The sequence below is a fragment of the Caretta caretta genome, chromosome 1 (genome assembly GCF_965140235.1).
Source record: "Caretta caretta isolate rCarCar2 chromosome 1, rCarCar1.hap1, whole genome shotgun sequence".
Lineage (NCBI taxonomy): Eukaryota > Metazoa > Chordata > Testudines > Cheloniidae > Caretta > Caretta caretta.
In genome coordinates this window covers 54,618,384-54,638,688 of record NC_134206.1, presented here as the reverse complement: position 1 = coordinate 54,638,688, position 20,305 = coordinate 54,618,384, and the positions used below count along the sequence as shown (strand labels likewise).

The following is a 20,305-nucleotide window of genomic DNA, read 5'->3' as shown; positions in this document are numbered from 1 at the left end:
ATCCCCTCAACTTAACTAGTGGCCATGCCCTGGGGTCTCCAACAATCCTGAGTCTGGGGACAAAACAGTGAGTTTGGGAAGATCCAAGGCGACAGAATAAGCTATCTTGGCATCAGTCACTGGATGGACACAAGGGGCCAGAGCTCTTGTAAGATGAGAAAGATGGGTCTTTACAACCTAGGGGGTTGAAGTCTTTGGGAACTGAATATAGGTGAGAAACCTACTTCAGCAAAAAAATATTTTGCCTGGGAAGAAAAAGGAAGCAAGCTGTCTTGACTTTGTGGAAGATGACCAAGGGGGTGGTCAGTCATCTTGCTGGAGGGAGTTGTGGTAAGAATCGTAACAAAACTAGTTTTGGTTCAAGGTAGGTCTTGGTCATTAGAAAGCATTTTTTCACTTTTATTTGTTTGTAATTATTTCCATCTTTATCCCTTATACCTGAACTCACTTAAAATCTCTCTCTTTTTGATTAAATAAACTTGTTTTACTTTCATTCAAAATCAGTGCTGTGTTTGACTTGAAGGGATTATTAACTCCAGTTAAAGCAACAAGCTGTTGTGCTTTGTCTCTTTAAAGGAGCAACAGACCTTATTACTCCTCTGAACATTCCACGAGAGGGCTGGACATTTCAGGGCAGACAGTTTTGGGAAAATTCAGGGCTGGGAGTTTGTTGGGGTCACTTGGCTAGTAACAATCAAGACTCATAGAGACCAGAGTGTGACTTTATTGTAACAAACATGCTGTTGGCATCTGAGTTGCTGAAACAGGGTGGTTCTACACACAGATACTAAGTGCATGCTTGTACACTGACTGAGAGCATCGAGACAGGGAGCTATAGCAGCACAGCATTTTAAGGCAATCAGGGCTACAGGACAGGCAGTGACACAACCTCTCACTGGTCTGGGTTGAATCCCACAATGTGACAACTGATTAAGAGTCTAAATAGTATTACGGATGTTGCACTTCTAAGTCATGGAGAATATGGAGAATCAAAGAAGGAAAGTATTAGTGTTAAATGCAGACAGAATGTATTAATAGATAAGACTGCTACTATTGGAGTTCAAGCAACAAGTGTAGCAATAACAGAACTATTATAGCAGAAGTTACATTTAATACATGTGTAGGCAGTCTGCTGTTATTACAGGACCCATGGTACTTCCACAGCTTCCAGCACAGGTGTCAGAAAGATCCTGTCAGTCAGTGTTTCCAAGGTGATGATAGTTACTGAGAACTATCCTGATAAAGAGAATTAATTTGCAAGGAGATATTATAGATATTTATTTCATATATGTTCCTAAGAACATATATGTTCTCTGTGGCCCTTTGGGCTCTTCAGCCATGGAGGTGAATTATTTTGGATGGAAATTATAGGCTCTTCATTATAACCCAGCTGAAGAACAAGGCTACTAGGATAATAGCTATAAGAGGTCTGCCAGATTGTGCTGTTGAATACTTTGTGTTACCTGTATCTCTGCCACCATGTTCTCATCAGGCTTCAGGTGAACAGTGAAGGCCTCTCTCATCTCTCTAACACCGTCAAAAAGAACCTCAATCTCCACAATGTGCTGTGTTTCACCCTCCTTAAATTCAATTTCTAAAAAACACAATAAGACATTTTAAAAATAAATCTGCTGTTCACAATAGTTAGGCTGCTGATCTATTCTATTCTGGCATGACAGAGAGAGCTACAAAAGTTAACACTTGTCTTGCAAATTACATATGTGCATGTGACTTGAATAAACTAGTTTACATTATCCAAACACAATCAATACATAATTAATTAATTAATTAAATGTGTACTAACTGGGCCATCTCATTTCCTGTGAAAGGGCCAAGAAAATACTGAGCTTGTGGAGTTTCCCTGGGATAATCCAGTCAGGGATGCAAGGTTTGCCCCTCCCACTTAATGGGCTGGACTCTTTAAATCCACAGATGTTGTGAAATCCATGGGGAAATCCTCTGGACCATAGAAAACTTGCAAAGGGCTGGGGATTTTGGGCAGAGGTCCAGTGTTCTGTCCCTGTGTCTTCTGTGGAGCATGTTTCCCTCAGAAGTCAGACCACACTCTGTTGGCTTACAGCACAGAGGCGGAAGCAAGCGCAGGGTAAGGCTTATAGAGTCAGTGTCAGCTGACACTACAAGTTCCTATGGATCTGAGGAGGGATGAGTGAAACTCTTAAGTGAAGGAAACACATCCCACTCAGCAACTGGAATGGGACATTTCTTATTTGATGGTTTTCTTTATGTTAACAGCTTCTTTCCTCATTCATCACTGGGTAATGGTTAACTGCTTCCCACCTGTGGAAATCTGAGGAGGTCCAGTGTTCTTGCTGGAGGCTCCAGGACCAAATCCTGCCCTTCCTCTTAGGCCACCAGAAGAGTTCTTCCAAAGTGACAGAACTATTCCAACACCTGCTTATTAGCATCCGGTCATTTCCCAGACTACCAAGATGGGTGGAATGAGGAGAGAAACTGCTAGCAGAAAGGAAATTTTCAGCTAAGAAATTTCTCATTGTGCTGCACAGCTTCTTTCCTCACTCTTTTCATGGGAAGTGGCAAGCAGTGAATCACGGAAAGAAAGAAGCAAAGGATAAATAGAGTTTTTAAATTGTTATTAGAGTAGGATAATAGGTGCAAATAGAAGTCTCACCTCATAATATAGAGTAAGAATTTGTATATTAAAGAATTATTTGGAACCAACCCAGCAACATGTTCCTGCCAATAGACATCTCTGCAGAGGAATGGAAACCTACTTTGTAAATCTTCCTCAGATGAGGCTCATATCCTTTCCTGCATGATGATCCTAGGGAGCTTGCAGAGGAAGCCTTGACTCCATCTCAACAAATAAATTCTCAGTTGCTTAACATGGCAACTGGTGCAGTATTTTAACATCTTGCCTGCAGCAACGCTGAGAACCTAAGGCCTTGGTATTTTGGATAGAACGAGATGAACAGGGTACAAGTGATGGCATGTGTACTCCCTATGCTTGAAATATCCCTTTACAAATCCATTTATGCCACCACCTTCCACAGGAGTACTAAGGGCTGAAACAAAATGATGGGAGAACTAATTTCCAGGAATTGTGGAAAGAAGAACTTACTTAAAACAGAAAGGTTTCTGGAGCTATAAGAATAAGTTATTCCTCATTGCAACAGCTACTCCGGGGGGAATTCTGCACCACTGCATGTTCCCTCACAGATTTCTTTGCTTCCCTGCAGAAAGTGACGGGGCAGCAAAGGGAAGCTACATGAGGTTGGGGTGGGAGCCTGGAGATGTGCATGGATGTAGTTTGGGGGGACACTGCCCCCCAACAGAAGTGAGGCATGGCAGGGGCACACACGCAGAGCTGCCCGACTGAAAGAGGGTGCCACTTGGCTCCGCTGACTTTGCAGCTGGACGCCGCCTCCTGGATTCCAGTGCCTGTCGTGCTCCCCTTCTATGTGAAGGGAGCCATCCTGTTTTCTGTACAACAGTGAGTCCCCGTGGTGGGGCAGGGCAATGGGGATAGGATGGGGCTGAGAAAAAAGAGGCAGTGGTGAAGGAAGGGGATGGGATTGGGGAGGGGATGGGCAGGGGACAGTGGGGAAGAGGGATGGGATGGGGAAGAAAAGAGGAAAGAGGATTTGAAGGGGGAGGTGAACAGGAGCCCAGCATGCGACATCCCCTTGGCAGCAGCAGCAGCTAGGGCTCCCCCATTAAATAGGCCCATAGACCCCCCCATCCTTCGGAGCCCAACTTTCCTGCACCTATACCATCCCATGAGCCCTCCGGATACCCACCCCATTGAGCGCAAACCAGCTGCAACTGGCCCCTACCTCCCCTGTACCTGAATCCCACTACTGAGCCACCCACACCTCGATGCCCCTGCTGAGCCTCAACCACCTTCACCTGGACCCCTCTGCAGAGTCCCATTGTCCTGCACCCAGAACCCCACCATGAGCCTCTGTGCATCCACATCCCCCACTGAGCTGCCTGCACAAGACTGACCCACACAGAACCTCTAGCCCCACACATGGATCCCCCCCACACTAAGCCCCTCTACACTTGGATCCAGCTGGGCTGAGTCTGCCTGCCCACACCTGGTGTGCCTAGCACAGAGAGGCAGGGCCCCAGTGTGTTTCTGGGGCAGATCTTGCCCTTGCACTGAGTCAGGGTTTGGTGCAGCCTCGCTGCCATGTCTCTGTTCTGTAGGGATGGGGGGCTACACGATGATCTCCCACCTCCATGCAGCTAGTGGCCTGTGCGCCCCACTGCTATGCTGGAGCCTCCACATTTATTTATTGACAAATAAAATTTTCAGAATTTTGCAGAATTTTTAAACAGTGCACAAAATTTTTAGTTTTTTGGAGCAGAATTTTTAGTATTTTTGGCACAGAATTCCCTCAAGAGTAAACAGCAGTGTGGTTCTTGTATGGATAGAGGAACTAATTCCAAACCCGGTCTTTTTGAGGCAGTGGTAACTAGAAAGGCCAGCCACAGGTTTAATCTGTCACTCTAATTAATCTTGACACCTGATGATCATCAGATGAGGAGAGAGAGAGATCTCTGCCTAAAGACTACCACTAGGGCTGTTACGCACTTTTCTGTGGTGTTTGGTTATAGGATTCCAATCAGCCATCCTAGAGTAGAAACTCTAGAGTAGCTAAGATCACCAGAACTGTGGTGGTTGCTATTATTTATATTCTTTATATTATTTATTGGGAGGCCAAGGCCCCATTGCGTAGGGCACTGTACAAACAAGAGGCAGTTTGTTTGTACAAAGTGTTTGCTGTTTCCCCTTGCACCAGAAATATAAATTTGACCAGATCAGTAACTGAAATTTCTGGGTTGAGTTCTGCCTGCATATCAAAGAAGTACTGATGAGGCCAACTGAAAAACTCTGTTAAACCACACTTCTCTTCCATTAACCGGCTGTTAATGTAGGTCATCAGGTCTGTATGAAGGAGTCCCTGCTTTAAGTGGTCTGGTGTTCTCTGCAGGTGCAATGGAGGTTCGTTGGTTGTCTATTAAGTCTGAAGTGCCTTCTGGGCCACTGGAGGAGTAGGAGAAGGATTTCAGCTCTCTCTTCCCCTTCCCAGGACATTATTTCCACTGCTGAGGAGAAGCTGTGACCTCTGTTTATTCCCTAGTTTTGGAAGGATATAGACACTCCTGCTTCAGCAATAAGCCAGCCTCTGATGGGAGGTAGGAGGAGACTTCTCCTGTGAGCACCATGACTGCTCTCTACATGGTTTCTTCTACCTTCTTCTGAAGTAACTTGTACTGGTACTGTCATAAACATGACAATGGACTCGATGGACCCACTGGTCCGAACCCATGTGGCCATGTCTCTGTTTTTGTTCAGATATGCACAGTTAGATCTGTAGAAGTGAATAGTACAAGTTGCTGCCTTACAAAGGGGGCACTTGATTTTGCTTTTTTCAGTCCCAAACTCTCTGAAGTTTGCAAGACTTTCCCCTGAGACGGTTGTGAGGGGGGTTCCCCTCTCTGTGGGAATCCTCACACTCCTGGTTGAGCTTCTCATGGTGGAATCATGGCTTCTGGCAGGGGTTGAGGCCTCACATGCCTGCCTGACTCAAAGCCGACCCCCTGGTAGTGAGAAGGCCAATAGCTTGTGGTAGCCAGGCATAGATCACTCTCTCCAGCCTGTGCCCTGGCAATGTGAGGGTTGATGGCTTGTGGCATCAGGGCATAGCTCGCTCTCTCAAGCCCATATCACATCATAGTAAGGTTTGACGGCTTGGGGAGGCAGCAGGGCACAGTTTGTTCTCTGAAGCTCCCAGAAAGCTGCCTCTTGGACTTGGCTCAATGCTTGCAGGGCTTCTCTGCTTCTGCAGTGGGAAGCAGACACAGCCCACTTGAGAAGTGCTGTACTGGAGAAGACAGAAGAGTAAAACCTCAGTAGTCCATTGATTCCTCACCTCAGGAGAGGGGAAGAGGTGCTTGAAGCTTAAATGAAGTCAGTACTGCATGAAAACAAATAAGAATTAAAGTTATAAAACAAATGGTCTGAAGAAACTGAACTGACATCTTGTTCCACTCCTGGAGGCAGAAAAATTCAGTGGACTGAGCTAAAAGACAAAGCCTAGTCTCAGAGCCCCCAACAACAACACTGGATTGCCGCTGAATTCCACAGGTGGGAGGCATTATCCACTAGTGATGAGCGAGGAAAGGAGCTGTGCCACCACAAAAATGACTATGGAATGGTTTTCCAGAAGCAACTGGAATGCCCACAGCCCTCTGCACCTTCACAATGAAATTTAACAACCGCTTGAAACTTGCCATCATGAGCCTAATTCATTCCTAGTGTAAACCCACTGATTTCCCTATAACAGAGTTACATCAGGGATTAATTTGTTTCATTATGGCTATGGCACCATCAGAATGGCTATATGATCCCCAAGCAGAGTTTTGTCTGAGGTGAAAAATGGCTGCAGGAAACCATCCTAGGCCTTCAAAGCAGAATGCTAAAGAAAATTAATCTGTTTATCTGTATGAACATTAATAAACAAAGTTGATTAAAAAATTGAAGTATTTTGACGTTAAGAGTAAACACAAAGGATTCATATTTCCCTTTTATTAGCCTGGAGATTTATTTCAGGTAAGTTTCCAGGATGTCTGCGGCCCTCTGGGCGCTATAGCCCTGGAAGTGAACAGAAATCCTGAGGAGGTGCACATTCTCTGAGGATGCCACCCAGGGCTTGTCTGGCTGCCACACCTGTTGCTTCCCTTTGTACAGAGACTATGCCCTGGTCTACACTAGGACTTTAGGTCGAATTTAGCAGCGTTAAATCGAAGTAAACCTGCACCCGTCCACACGATGAAGCCCTTTATTTCGACTTAAAGGGCTCTTAAAATCGATTTCCTTATTCCACCCCTGACAAGTGGATTAGCGCTTAAATCGGCCTTGCTGGGTCGAATTTGGGGTACTGTGGACACAATTCGACAGTATTGGCCTCCGGGGGCTATCCCAGAGTGCTCCATTGTGACTGCTCTGGACAGCACTCTCAACTCAGATGCACTGGCCAGGTAGACAGGAAAAGAACTGCGAGCTTTTGAATCTCATTTCCTGTTTGGCCAGCGTGGCAAGCTGCAGGTGACCATGCAGAGCTCATCAGCAGAGGTGACCATGATGGAGTCCCAGAATCGCAAAAGAGCTCCAGCAAGGACTGAACGGGAGGTACGGGATCTGATCACTGTATGGGGAGAGGAAACTGTGCTATCAGAACTCCGTTCCAGTTTTCGAAATGCCAAAACCTTTATCAAAATCTCCCAGGACATGAAGGACAGAGGCCATAACAGGGACCTGAAGCAGTGCCGCGTGAAACTTAAGGAGCTGAGGCAAGCCTACCAGAAAACCAGAGAGGCGAATAGCCACTCCGGGTCAGAGCCCCAAACATGCGGCTTCTATGATGAGCTGCATGCCATTTTAGGGGGTTCAGCCACCACTACCCCAGCCGTGTTGTTTGACTCCTTCAATGGAGATGGAGGCAACGCGGAAGCAGGTTTTGGGGACGAAGAAGATGATGATGAGGTTGTAGATAGCTCACAGCAAGCAAGCGGAGAAACCGCTTTTCCTGACAGCCAGGAACTGTTTCTCACCCTGGACCTGGAGCCAGTACCCCCGAACCCACCCAAGGCTGCCTCCTGGACCCGGCAGGCGGAGAAGGGACCTCCGGTGAGTGTACCTTTTAAAATACTATACATGGTTTAAAAGCAAGCATATGAAAGGATTACTTTGCCCTGGCACTCGCGGCTCTCCTGGATGTACTCCCAAAGCCTTTGCAAAAGGTTTCTGGGGAGGGCAGCCTTATTGCGTCCTTCATGGTAGGACGCTTTACCACTCCACGCCAGTAACACGTACTCGGGAATCATTGTACGACAAAGCATTGCAGTGTATGTTTGCTGGCGTTCAAACAACATCCGTTCTTTATCTTTCTGTGTTATCCTCAGGAGAGTGAGATATCATTCATTGTCACCTGGTTGAAATAGGGTGCTTTTCTTCAGGGGACACTCACAGGAGCCCGTTCCTGCTGGGCTGTTTGCCTGTGGCTGAACAGAAATGTTCCCTGCTGTTAGCCACGGGGAGGGGGATGGGTTGAAGGGGTAGCCATGTGGTGGGGGGAGGCAAAATGCGACCTTGTAATGAAAGCACATGTGCTATGTATGTAATGTTAACAGCAAGGTTTACCCTAAAAGAGTGTAGCCACTGTTTTATAAAATGTGTCTTTTTAAATACCGCTGTCCCTTTTTTTTTCTCCACCAGCTGCATGTGTTTCAATGATTACAGGATCTTCTCCTTCCCAGAGGCTAGTGAAGATTAGAAAGAAAAAAAAACGCACTCGTGATGAAATGTTCTCTGAGCTCATGCTGTCCTCCCACACTGACAGAGCACAGACGAATGCATGGAGGCAAATAATGTTAAGAGTGCAGGAAAGCACAAAATGACCGGGAGGAGAGATGGCGGGCTGAAGAGAGTAAGTGGCGGGCTGAAGAGAGTAAGTGGTGGGCTGAAGAGAGGGCTGAAGCTCAAATGTGGCGGCAGCGTGATGAGAGGAGGCAGGATTCAATGCTGAGGCTGCTGGAGGATCAAACCAGTATGCTCCAGTGTATGGCTGAGCTGCAGCAAAGGCAGCTGGAGCACAGACTGCCACTACAGCCCCTGTGTAACCAACTGCCCTCCTCCCCAAGTTCCATAGCCTCCACACCCAGATGCCCAAGAACGCGGTGGGGGGGCCACCGGCCAACCAGCCACTCCGCCACAGAGGATTGCCCAAAAAAAAGAAGGCTGGCATTCAAAAAATTTTAAAGTTGTAAACTTTTAAAGTGCTGTGTGGCATTTTCCTTCCCTCCTCCACCACCCCTCCTGGGCTACCTTGGTAGTCATCCCCCTATTTGTTTGATGAATGAATAAAGAATGCATGAATGTGAAGCAACAATGACTTTATTGCCTCTGCAAGCAATGATCGAAGGGAGAGGGGAGGGTGGTTAGCTTACAGGGAAGTAGAGTGAACCAAGGGGCGGGGGGTTTCATCAAGGAGAAACAAAGAGAACTTTCACACCATAGCCTGGCCAGTCATGAAACTGGTTTACAAAGCTTCTCTGATGCGTACCGCGCCCTCCTGTACTCTTCTAACCGCCCTGGTGTCTGGCTGCGCGTAACCAGCAGCCAGGCGATTTGCCTCAACCTCCCACCCCACCATAAATGTCTCCCCCTTACTCTCAGAGATATTGTGGAGCACACAACAAGCAGTAATAACAGTGGGAATATTGATTTCACTGAGGTCTAAGCGAGTCAGTAAACTGCGCCAGCGTGCCTTTAAACGTCCAAATGCACATTCTACCACCATTCTGCACTTGCTCAGCCTGTAGTTGAACAGCTCCTGACTACTGTCCAGGCTGCTTGTGAACGGCTTCATGAGCTATGGCATTAAGGGGTCGGCTGGGTCCCCAAGGATACATATAGGCATTTCAACGTCCCCAACAGTTATTTTCTGGTCTGGGAATAAAGTCCCTTCCTGCAGCTTTTGAAACAGACCAGAGTTCCTGAAGATGCGAGCGTCATATACCTTTCCCGGCCATCCCACGTTGATATTGGTGAAACGTCCCTTGTGATCCACCAGAGCTTGCAGCACTATTGAAAAGTACCCCTTCCGGTTTATGTACTCGCCGGCTTGGTGCTCCGGTGCCAAGATAGGGATATGGGTTCCGTCTATGGCCCCACCACAGTTAGGGAATCCCATTGCAGCAAAGCCATCCACTATGACCTGCACATTTCCCAGGGTCACTACCCTTGATATCAGCAGATCTTTGATTGCGTGGGCTACTTGCATCACAGCAGCCCCCACAGTAGATTTGCCCACTCCAAATTGATTCCCAACTGACCGGTAGCTGTCTGGCGTTGCAAGCTTCCACAGGGCTATCGCCACTCGCTTCTCAACTGTGAGGGTTGCTCTCATCTTGGTATTCATGCGCTTCAGGGCAGGGGAAAGCAAGTCACAAAGTTCCATGAAAGTGCCCTTACGCATGCGAAAGTTTCGCAGCCACTGGGAATCGTCCCAGACCTGCAACACTATGCGGTCCCACCAGTCTGTGCTTGTCTCCTGAGCCCAGAATTGGCATTCCACAGCATGAACCTGCCCCATTAGCACCATGATGCATGCATTGGCAGGGCCCATGCTTTCAGAGAAATCTGTGTCCATGTCCTGATCACTCGCGTGACCGCGCTGACGTCGCCTCCTCGCCCGGTATCGCTCTGCCAGGTTCTGGCGCTGCATATACTGCTGGATAACGTGTGTGGTGTTTAATGTGCTCCTAATTGCCAAAGTGAGCTGAGCGGCCTCCATGCTTGCCTTGGTATGGCGTTCGCACAGAAAAAAGGCGCAGAATGATTGTCTGCCGTTGCTCTGACGGAGGGAGGGGCAACTGACGACACGGCTTACAGGGTTGGCTTCAGGGAGCTAAAATCAACAAAGGGGGTGGCTTTACATCAAGGAGTATTTCAGGCAGGACTTCACGGAGGGTTCCAATAAGAAATGGTGCACCTAAGTTATTGTTCTTATTGGAACAAGGAGGTTAGTCTGGCCTCTGATTGATACATGGCTAGATTTACCTCGCTGCACCTTCTCTGTGAGTGACTACAGTGTGACCTAGAGGAATGAGTCCCCTAGACAGGGGAGGGGGGGAAGCAAATGAGTACAAAACAAATCTGGTCTATTTCTTGTTTTGATCCACTCCATCTATCTTTTACATCTTTGGCTGGCAGCAGATGGTTCAGAAGGACTGCATGCCATCCACATCTCATGGCTGCTCAGCAGAAGATGGTACAATACGACTGCTAGCCATCCTCATCTCTTGCCTGCCCGGCAGAAGATGGTACAGTACGACTGCTAGCAATCCGTATCGCCTGCCTGCTCACCATAAGACGGTTCAATAGGACTGACTGCAAGACTAAAGAGAATGACCTGGTCAAGTCACTCCAAATTTAGTCCCTGCGCCCATGTCTGCCCAGGTGCTCCTGGCCGACGTGGCCAGGAGCACCTCTGACATGACGAGGATGGCTACCAGTCGTACTGCACCATCTGCTGCCAGAAGGCAATGGGTTGCTGCTACTGTGTAGCAATGCCGTACCGCGTCTGCCAGCACCCAGCAGACATACGGTGATGGTTACCTGAGCGGGCTCCATGCTTGCCGTGGTATGACGTCTGCACAGGTAACTCAGGAAAAAAGACGCGAAACGATTGTCTGCCCTTGCTTTCACGGAGGGAGGGAGGGAACGGGGGCCTGACGATATGTACCACCCGCGACAATGTTTTAGCCCCATCAGGCATTGCGATCTCAACCCAGAATTCCAATGGGCAGCGGAGACTGCGGGAACTGTGGGATAGCTACCCTCAGTGCAACGCTCCGGAAGTCGACTCTAGCCTCGGTACTGTGGAAGCACTCCACCGAGTTAATGCACTTAATGAACTTAGAACATTTTCTGTGGGGACACACACACACTCGAATATATAAAACCGATTTCTAAAAAACCGACTTCTATAAATTTGACCTAATTCCATAGTGTAGACATACCCTATGACTCTGCCCCCTAAATGGAGCATGGGGGAATCACTTTATGGAGGGACTGCCTAATAATTGTCTCAGTGAGGTGTCCAAATACTTCCCCGGCTGACTGATGTCCAGAGAGTCTCTCCAGGCCACACAGGCTGTAGAATACTGTTCTCATTTTACAGCTCTGAAATGGAGCTGTCAGCCAGAGAGCAGAGAATGGGAACAAGATCATGTATATCAGAAGGGAGGGTATTGCTAAGAGTATCCCAGAAACATGCTCATTTCCCAGAAGATTGCTGGCCTATACTCCATCCCCAGCCCTTCTGTCTACTAGAGGTTCATGGAAGTTACTATAACCCTAACACTGCACTAATCTCACCATGACCTATAAGGATGTAGAAGAGAACCAGGTTTAGGGCTGTTTGGGATTGTTCTCTGCTCCCCACTTCTTTCCAAGCATGGAGTGAGTTGCCTCCACCATCCTTTACACATCAGATCTGACAGTCTTCAGGGTGAGTCAGCTAAGTGAACAGCCAGGTTATGTGACCCTCTGAATCTTAGTTGACACTTATGGCCACATAAACTGGATTAGATAGGCTACAGATAGATTATGTGCTTCCCAGCTGCTGTCTGTTTCTAGTAATTTTCTTCTTTACTCCAGTGCATATTTCCAGTTATTTCCCAAGGCATTGGTATTGTATACAAATTATCCATATCCTGATTTCAGGTCCTTTTACCTCATTTTGCCCTTTGTCTTTCCTATTGAAATATGCAAATCACATCTATGAGATGCAGCATTAGGTTACTAACTCAGTGTATTTTCTAGTTTATTTATCAGTTATTGCTTCTGGGTTCACTTTGTCGGTATAATTCTCATACAAAATTCCAATATAAAAGTTTTGCTTCCTTTGAGTTTTTATTCTGTGAGTAGGTCATAGGGGAAAGCATTTCGCATTGCTGAATACTTACTTCAGAATCAGTAATGCTTTCTTTTAAAAACATTCATATGCTGGATTACTCTCCGAATTACTGAGAATACACTGCAACTCCAAATTGTTGGAAGATAAAGAATATGAAATTCCATTCCTGTGCCTTATTAATCCAAAAGGCAAAAAGCACTAATGAAGGCAGCTAAAAAGTATTAAAAGCTTAAAAGTTCACAATGCCTTTTCCCCCTTTAAATACTGTACAATTGTGGCTGAAATAATCAATAGGATGTGATATTGATCTGACTGACAGACGGAGAGTCTTTTCATACCTTCTGACATGGGGTGGTAGTCTTCTCCAGAGGTGGCAGAGCCATCCTTTGTGTGAACCCTCACAATGGAAACCTTTGACGTGTCTCCCAGACGAAGCACTGGAATTTTTACAACCACCAGCTGTCCTGTATCTTTTGGTTCACTGACACTAAATTTGGTCTCACCAAACTTAATAATGGCCTCTGTAATAACAGAAAAAAGTGTTTAATAGTGTTCACAAAAGAGCTTTTCAATACCAAAGTCAAAATGATATTTGTAGGGTCAAAAATAACTCCTCACTGTCTGCATGATCTCTGATCCTTATCAGGGTTTCATTTTGTTCGCCAATAGAAGCACCATAGGAGGAATCACTTCTTGGAGTGCCAAGAACCAGACGAAGCTCCTCCTCTTCTTCATGGAGAGAGTCGTCCACAAGTATGAGGGTGCAAGGTTTCTCAGTCTCACCTGGAATCATCATGCAGAAAGTAACATCATGCAGAACTTAAAATTGTTTCTAGATGTATTACAGGCATTTCTCTCAAGCTTTAGGACCCACAAGTCAATTCTATCGGTCACAGCACCTATACTGGCCCTATCTAAGTAAATAACGAATGAAAGTAATAGCAATAGCAGCAGCAAAAACATTTTTATTTACTATAATAGTAAGACTGGGTATTTACATAGTTGTACAGCTAATACCTCACAATGCCTGTGAGACGTAGAAGAGTATTATCCTCATTTTCAGAGGTGGAAAATGAGGAACAGGAAGGTTCAAGACCAAATTTTAAAGAACAGTCTCTAATTTTGGGTACTTTAATTTACGGCAGCCCAATTGATTTTCCTATCACTCTCAGTTCCCACTGATGCCCATGGGAGAAGTGGATTCTTATCACCTTGGAAGATCGGTAGCAACATGTCTCTAGTTGAACAATCAGAAAACAATGTGCGTAAAATTAGTCTATTCAAGCCCATTTAGAGCAGTGGCTCTCAACCTTTCCAGACTACTGTACCCCTTTCAGGAGTCTGATAGTTTGATAGTAACCCAAGTTTTCCACCTCACTTAAACCTACTTGCTTACAAAAACAGACATAAAAATACAAAAGTGTAACAGCACACTATTACTGAAAAATTGCGTACTTTCTCACTTTTACCATATAATTATAAAATAAATCAATTAGAATATAAATATTGTACTTACATTTCAGTGTATAGTATATGGATCAGTATAAACAAGTCATTGTCTGTATGAAATTTTAGTTTGTACTGACTTCACTGGTACTTTTTCTGTAGACTGTTGTAAAACTAGGTATCCCTGCCCATCTTGGCTAATAGCCATTGATGGACCTATCCTCCATGAATTTATCTAGTTCTTTTTTGAACCCTGTTATAGTCTTGGACTTCACAACATCCTCTGGGAAGGAGTTCCACAGGCTGACTGTGTGTCCCTAGCCTCTGTTTGCCAGAAGCTGGGAATGAGCGACAGAGAATGGACCACTTAATGATTACCTGTTCTGTTCATTCCCTCTGGGGCACCTGGCATTGGCCACTGTTGGAAGACAGGATACTGGGCTAGATAGACCTTTGGTCTGACCCAGTATGGCCGTTCTTATGTTATCTTCCTTTAGTTGTCTCTTTTCCAAGCTGAAAAGTCCCAGTCTTATTAACCTCTCCTCATATGGAAGCTGTTTCATACCCCTAATCATTTTTGTTGACTTTTTCAGAACCTTTTGCAATTACAATATATCTTTTCTGAGATGGGACAATCACATCTGCACTCAATATTCAAGATGTGGGCGTACCGTGGATTTATACAGAGGCAATATGATATTTTCTGTTTTACAAGCTATTCTTTCTTAATGATTCCTAACATTTTGTTAGCTTTTTTGACTGCTGCTGCACAATGAGTGGATGTCTTCAGAGAACTATCCACAATGATTCCAATATCTCTTTCTTGAGTCGTAACAGCTAATTTAGACCCCATCATTTTATATGTATAGTTGGGATTATGTTTTCCAATGTGCATTACTTTGCATTTATCAATATTGAATTTCATCTGCCATTTTGTTGCCCAGTCACCCAGTTTTGTGAGATCCCTTCGTAACTCATCACAGTCTGCTTTGGACTTAACTATCTTGAGGAGTTTCGTATCATCTGCAAATTTTGCCACCTCATTGTTTACCCCTTTTTCCAGATCATTTATGAATATGTTGAATAGGACTGGTCCCAGTACAGACCCTTGGAGGACATCACTATTTACCTCTTTCCATTCTGAAAACTGACCATTTATTCCTACCCTTTGTTTCCTACCTTTTAACAAAAAGAAAAGGAGTACTTGTGGCACTTTAGAGACTAACCAATTTATTTGAGCATAAGCTTTTGTGAGCTACAGCTCACTTCATTGGATGCATACTGTGGAAAATACAGAAGATATTTGTTTTTATACACACAAATCATGAAAAAATGGGTGCTTATCACTACAAAAGGTTTTCTATTCCCCCACCCCACTCTCCTGCTGGTAATAGCTTATGTAAAGTGATCACTCTCCTTATAATGTGTATGATAATCAAGGTGGGCCATTTCCAGCACAAATCCAGGTTTTCTCCCCCCCACACACATCCCCCCCACCCCCCCCCCCAAACAAACCCACTCTCCTGTTGGTAATAGCTTATGTAAAGTGATCACTCTCCTTACAATGTGTATGATAATCAAGGTGAGCCATTTCCAGCACAAATCTAGGGTTTAACAAGAATGTCTGAGGAAGGGGGAGGGGGGTTAGGAAAACAAGGGGAAATAGGTTACCTTGCATAATGACTTAGCCACTCCCAGTCTCTATTCAAGCCTAAGTTAATTGTATCCAATTTACAAATGAATTCCAATTCAGCAGTCTCTCGCTGGAGTCTGGATTTGAAGTTTTTCTGTTGTAATATCGCAACTTTCATGTCTGTAATCACATGACCAGAGAGATTGAAGTGTTCTCCGACTGGTTTATGAATGTTATAGTTCTTGACATCTGATTTGTGTCCATTTATTCTTTTACGTAGAGACTGCCGAGTTTGACCTATGTACATGGCAGAGGGGCATTGCTGGCACATGATGGCATATATCACAAATTGTATGATAATCAAGGTGGGCCATTTGTGCTGGAAATGGCCCACCTTGATTATCATACACATTGTAAGGAGAGTGATCACTTTAGATAAGCTATTACCAACAGGAGAGTGGGTTTGTTTGTGGGGGGTGGGATGTGTGTGGGGTGGAGAAAACCTGGATTTGTGCTGGAAATGGCCCACCTTGATTATCATACACATTGTAAGGAGAGTGATCACTTTACATAAGCTATTACCAGCAGGAGAGTGGGGTGGGGGGAGAGAAAACCTTTTGTAGTGATAAAGACCCATTTTTTTCATGATTTGTGTGTATAAAAACAAACATCTTCTGTCTTTTCCACAGTATGCATCCGATGAAGTGAGCCATAGCTCACAAAAGCTTATGCTCAAATAAATTGGTTAGTCTCTAAGGTGCCACAAGTACTCCTTTTCTTTTTGCGAATACAGACTAACACGGCTGTTACTCTGAAACCTATCTTTTAACAGTTACTCATCCATTAGAGGACCTTCCCTCTTATTCCATAAGAGGGAAGGTCCTCTGCATCATAAGATTTACATATAGTGGAAAAAACTTGTTCAGGGCTTGGAAAAAAAACAGAAGTTAAAAATGTCGAGCATATAAAAATGAGGACACAAGAAACTGTTCTCCAGTCAAGCAAAAGGAGGTTTGGATTGATAACCACCAAGAGGGACTCAAGCAATTTTTCCCTCAAAGGAGAAGTAATACCCAATTTTCTCATGTTCCTTCTTTGGGTTCAATATTTTGAGTCACCCAGGCAGACTGAGAAAGAAGAAATAAGCAGGAAGGAGGAGAAACATCAGACAGCAATAATTAATTTAGCTGTGTCCCTATGCAATGTTAAAGGGTGTTTACCCATTCCAGCGACAGATAGCTGGATTTGCTGATGGTCTGCCTAATGGGGCCAGAACTTCTGGGGGTTTCCTCTGTGATATCACCTGCTATCCAGATCTGCCTGCAGCAAAGCAATGGGATCCATCTGTAAGGATGAGTGGTTGCGTCTTAGCAAAAAGATATCCCTTGTGTCTCTATAGATGATCCCCCTCGAGTTCAGGATTAAGGCAGGATGGTGTGAGGAATATTGTCTCTGCTCACGCTCTACCTATTCTGTAGAGAGAGAGCTTTGTTCCCCCAAGCAGTCTCTATGTCCCTTGCTATGAGAAAAAAACTCACATGATTTAAAGCAAAACCAACTCTGACAGAATAAAGGATTCTAACAAAGAACTGTAGCTTACCAGGAAGGAAAGTGATGATGGAATCGTCAGTGTTAGGACGTTCTTCAAAGTCCATCATTACCTGGGCTGAACCCTGCCGACTATAGCAGCGCACTGTAGATGTGTAGCGGATATCCCCGCTCCTATATATCATGGCAGAAATCTCTTCATCATTTTCGTTGACAATGTACATAGGTTCTTTAAACTGCATCTTAGGCACTAGACAGACACATACAAAGGAAGGAATAAAATATCCAGAATGATCAATTCCTATAGCCACTGCTTTTAAGATAATGGTGTTATGTGCCATGTTATATATGCTTATGATATGGCAGACTCCTCACCAGGTAGCAACTGATTTATTTAGCACATTTCCCACAATTCAAAGAGTGAAATCTTGGCCCGACTGATGTCAATGGAAAAATGTCCACTGACTTCAGTGGGTCCAAGATTTCACCACAATTGCTTTACAAAACTACAAGCTATGGCCCTGATTTTGATCTCACACTGGTATAAATCAGGAATATTACAACTTATGTCTATAAAATTACAACTAGCAAATGTAAAACTAATATAAATGTATTTATCTTCAGGCCTTATCTACATTTTCTACATTCCCCATGGTTTTAGGAAAATAAGTGAGAAATTATAGCCAGCCGAAAGTGTATGTAGACCGGTAAGTGCCCAGAAATTTTATAATGACCACAAGTGGTCAGGAGCCCGATTTTACACCTCATCCAAAAGATCACAACTTCAGCAATATAGTGTTTCCAAACACCATGCCTGGACATTAGTTCCATATGGACTCAGAAGGAAGAATATAATCTATTGCATTGCAAGCATCATTTTTCTTCCTGTGAAAATAATTAATACTTACAATCAGAGACTGAGTCATTGATGAAGATGGTAGCTTTGCTTGGTTCTCCAAGGATAGCATTCATGGGCATTCGCAGCACAAGCTCAAACCTCTCAATTCCTTCTAATACTGGCTGTCCAAGGTCATCCAGAATGATCACACGGAAAGTCTGCATGTTGACTCCAGGGGCAAAATCCAAATTACGACTGATGCCTACGTAGTCTACCCCAGCTACACAAAGAAACAACTGAAGACATTGATGGAACTGTTTTTCACAGCATTTAGTTAAAGAAAATAAGGGATCTAAAGTCAGGAAGTTGATGATAGTAACTCATAAAAATGTAATTATCTCTTTCTTTTATTGTCAATAAGTACTTTTTACTTTATCATTTAAAACTCTCTAGAACTTTTGCAGCCATGCAAAGCAAAAAGCTTCTTACCTAGAGCAGGCCTGATTCTAATCTCACTTACCATGTTGAAAATCAGGAATAACACCATTTAAGTGAATGGAGCTATATTGATGTAAAACTTTTGTAAGTGAGACGCAAACCAAACCAACCAAACCGTTCTGGGAGAAACTATTTAACAGTTTATCCAGTGAGGGAAGACCAAAAACACAGTCTGGCTGTAAACTCCTATAATGCTGTTATGCTTTTCTGGAACAAAAAGGCATTCAATATTTAGGGTGAGGTAAACCCAACAGATCATATAAAATAATAGTTAAGAAATGAAGTAAATGGACATTCTTTCTAGACATCTTAATAATCTCATTTTCCAAGAGAAAGCACAAAAATGTGGAAAGGCATACTAATAATAAACCCAGACTTTAAGTCTTTCTGTCATGGGCATCATAACAAGAAGGCTTATGACAACTAAGAGTATTTTAAAATTATATCAGTAACTAAACACTAATGTCTGTTCATGCTCAATGTAACCATCTAGGAAAAATATCTGGACTCTTCATGACTTCTCCACATCAAAAGAACACTTTAGCATAAAATGCCATGTTTTAGAAACAGACTAAGTACAGTATGTCTCCAGCTCCAGATACCAATTTAGAACTTGATCCTTTCAGCATGTGGATGAAGGCTCTGAGGGTATGTCTGCATGTGGAGCCGGGGGTATGACTCCCAGCTCACATAGACCTACTCACATGAACTCTCCTGGAGCTGGCACACTAAAACCTTTGGTGAGCTGGGGTAGCATGGGCAGTGGGTGAGCGGCGGCATGGGCTAGTTGTGCTGAGTACCTACCTACCTACCTAACTGGCCCCCTGGGTATGTACTTGGGGCAACTAGCCTGTGGTGCCACTCACAGCTGCCTGTACTGCCACACCTGCACTATCATTTTTAGTCTGCTAACTCTCCTCGTATTAGCACATGAGTGTGTGTCTGTGTGAGCCGGGAGTCATTCCCCTAGCTCCAAGGGTAGACACAGACTAAGTATAATAAGCTGAGGACAGAAAGAACTGTAGGCTGGCAGGCTGGCAAGAATTCTGTGCCTAGCATGTATTGGGAGGCAATGAGCAACTGAATGTGAGAGATAATAGTTTGTGGGAACCACTGGAAGGCTGAAGCTCATAATTTGCCCTTGCTTCCATTTCCGTCTAAGGGCGGCTCTTAAACACATTTGAATAAGCCCTTACTTCATGTTAGCAGTAGGAATAACTGTGATATCTAAAAATGGGCTGCGTGCATCTCAAATGGATTATGGGAAGTGCTGAGCATCTTCAATGTTTAATTAAATTCATGGTAGCTGAGGGCAGCCAGCACCTTCTAGGATAAAGCCCATGGTTTCCATTTGTCAGTTTTCATTTCAACACCTGTCCATGCCCCTTCTCTGCTCCTTATCATGCTCACTTTTCCCCTTACTAGCATGCAGTTCAGTGTGGGCACAGAGGTCTCCTCATACTTCTGAACATCACACACTATGGAGAAGCCTCTGTTCGAAGGTTCAGAGCAAACACCAAGTGTGGCATGCCTAGCCTTGTGGCTCTCTGAGCCACTTCTGGGCCTAAACCAGAAGTCTTCAGGATTGAATCCACACTGGATGTACCAGTGCTCCATGTTAAGACATATTAAGGAAAAATGACACAAGAGCGAAATGATCACTCACCCTCTGCAGTTATTGGTTCAGTTTTGCGAGACCTCACTGTAACAGTAGCAGCTTTGGACAAATCAGTTCCAGTTCTCCAGACATGCACCTCAACAAAGCCAGCACTCTCATCAACATAGTATTCAACATCTCCAAAGTAGAAGGCTGGTTCTGGTAAAAAGGTTAAAGTAATTTAAAATTATTAAAGTTTGCTTCTTACCAGA

The 20,305-nt window shown here is 44.5% G+C and overlaps 1 protein-coding gene across 1 annotated transcript in view; it reads right to left on the bottom strand.

Annotated features, from left to right (window-relative positions):
• Window positions 1-20,305, bottom strand: part of FREM2 (FRAS1 related extracellular matrix 2) — a 216,361-nt gene that overhangs the window by 47,982 nt on the left and 148,074 nt on the right. The window contains exons 7-12 of the mRNA XM_048848460.2: window positions 20,103-20,252; window positions 18,009-18,218; window positions 17,153-17,350; window positions 13,092-13,256; window positions 12,812-12,994; window positions 1,464-1,594 (exon numbers count right to left, since the gene is read on the bottom strand). Of these exons, the coding sequence (XP_048704417.2) occupies window positions 1,464-1,594; window positions 12,812-12,994; window positions 13,092-13,256; window positions 17,153-17,350; window positions 18,009-18,218; window positions 20,103-20,252 (1,037 nt within the window). The remainder of the gene's footprint in view (window positions 1-1,463; window positions 1,595-12,811; window positions 12,995-13,091; window positions 13,257-17,152; window positions 17,351-18,008; window positions 18,219-20,102; window positions 20,253-20,305) is intronic.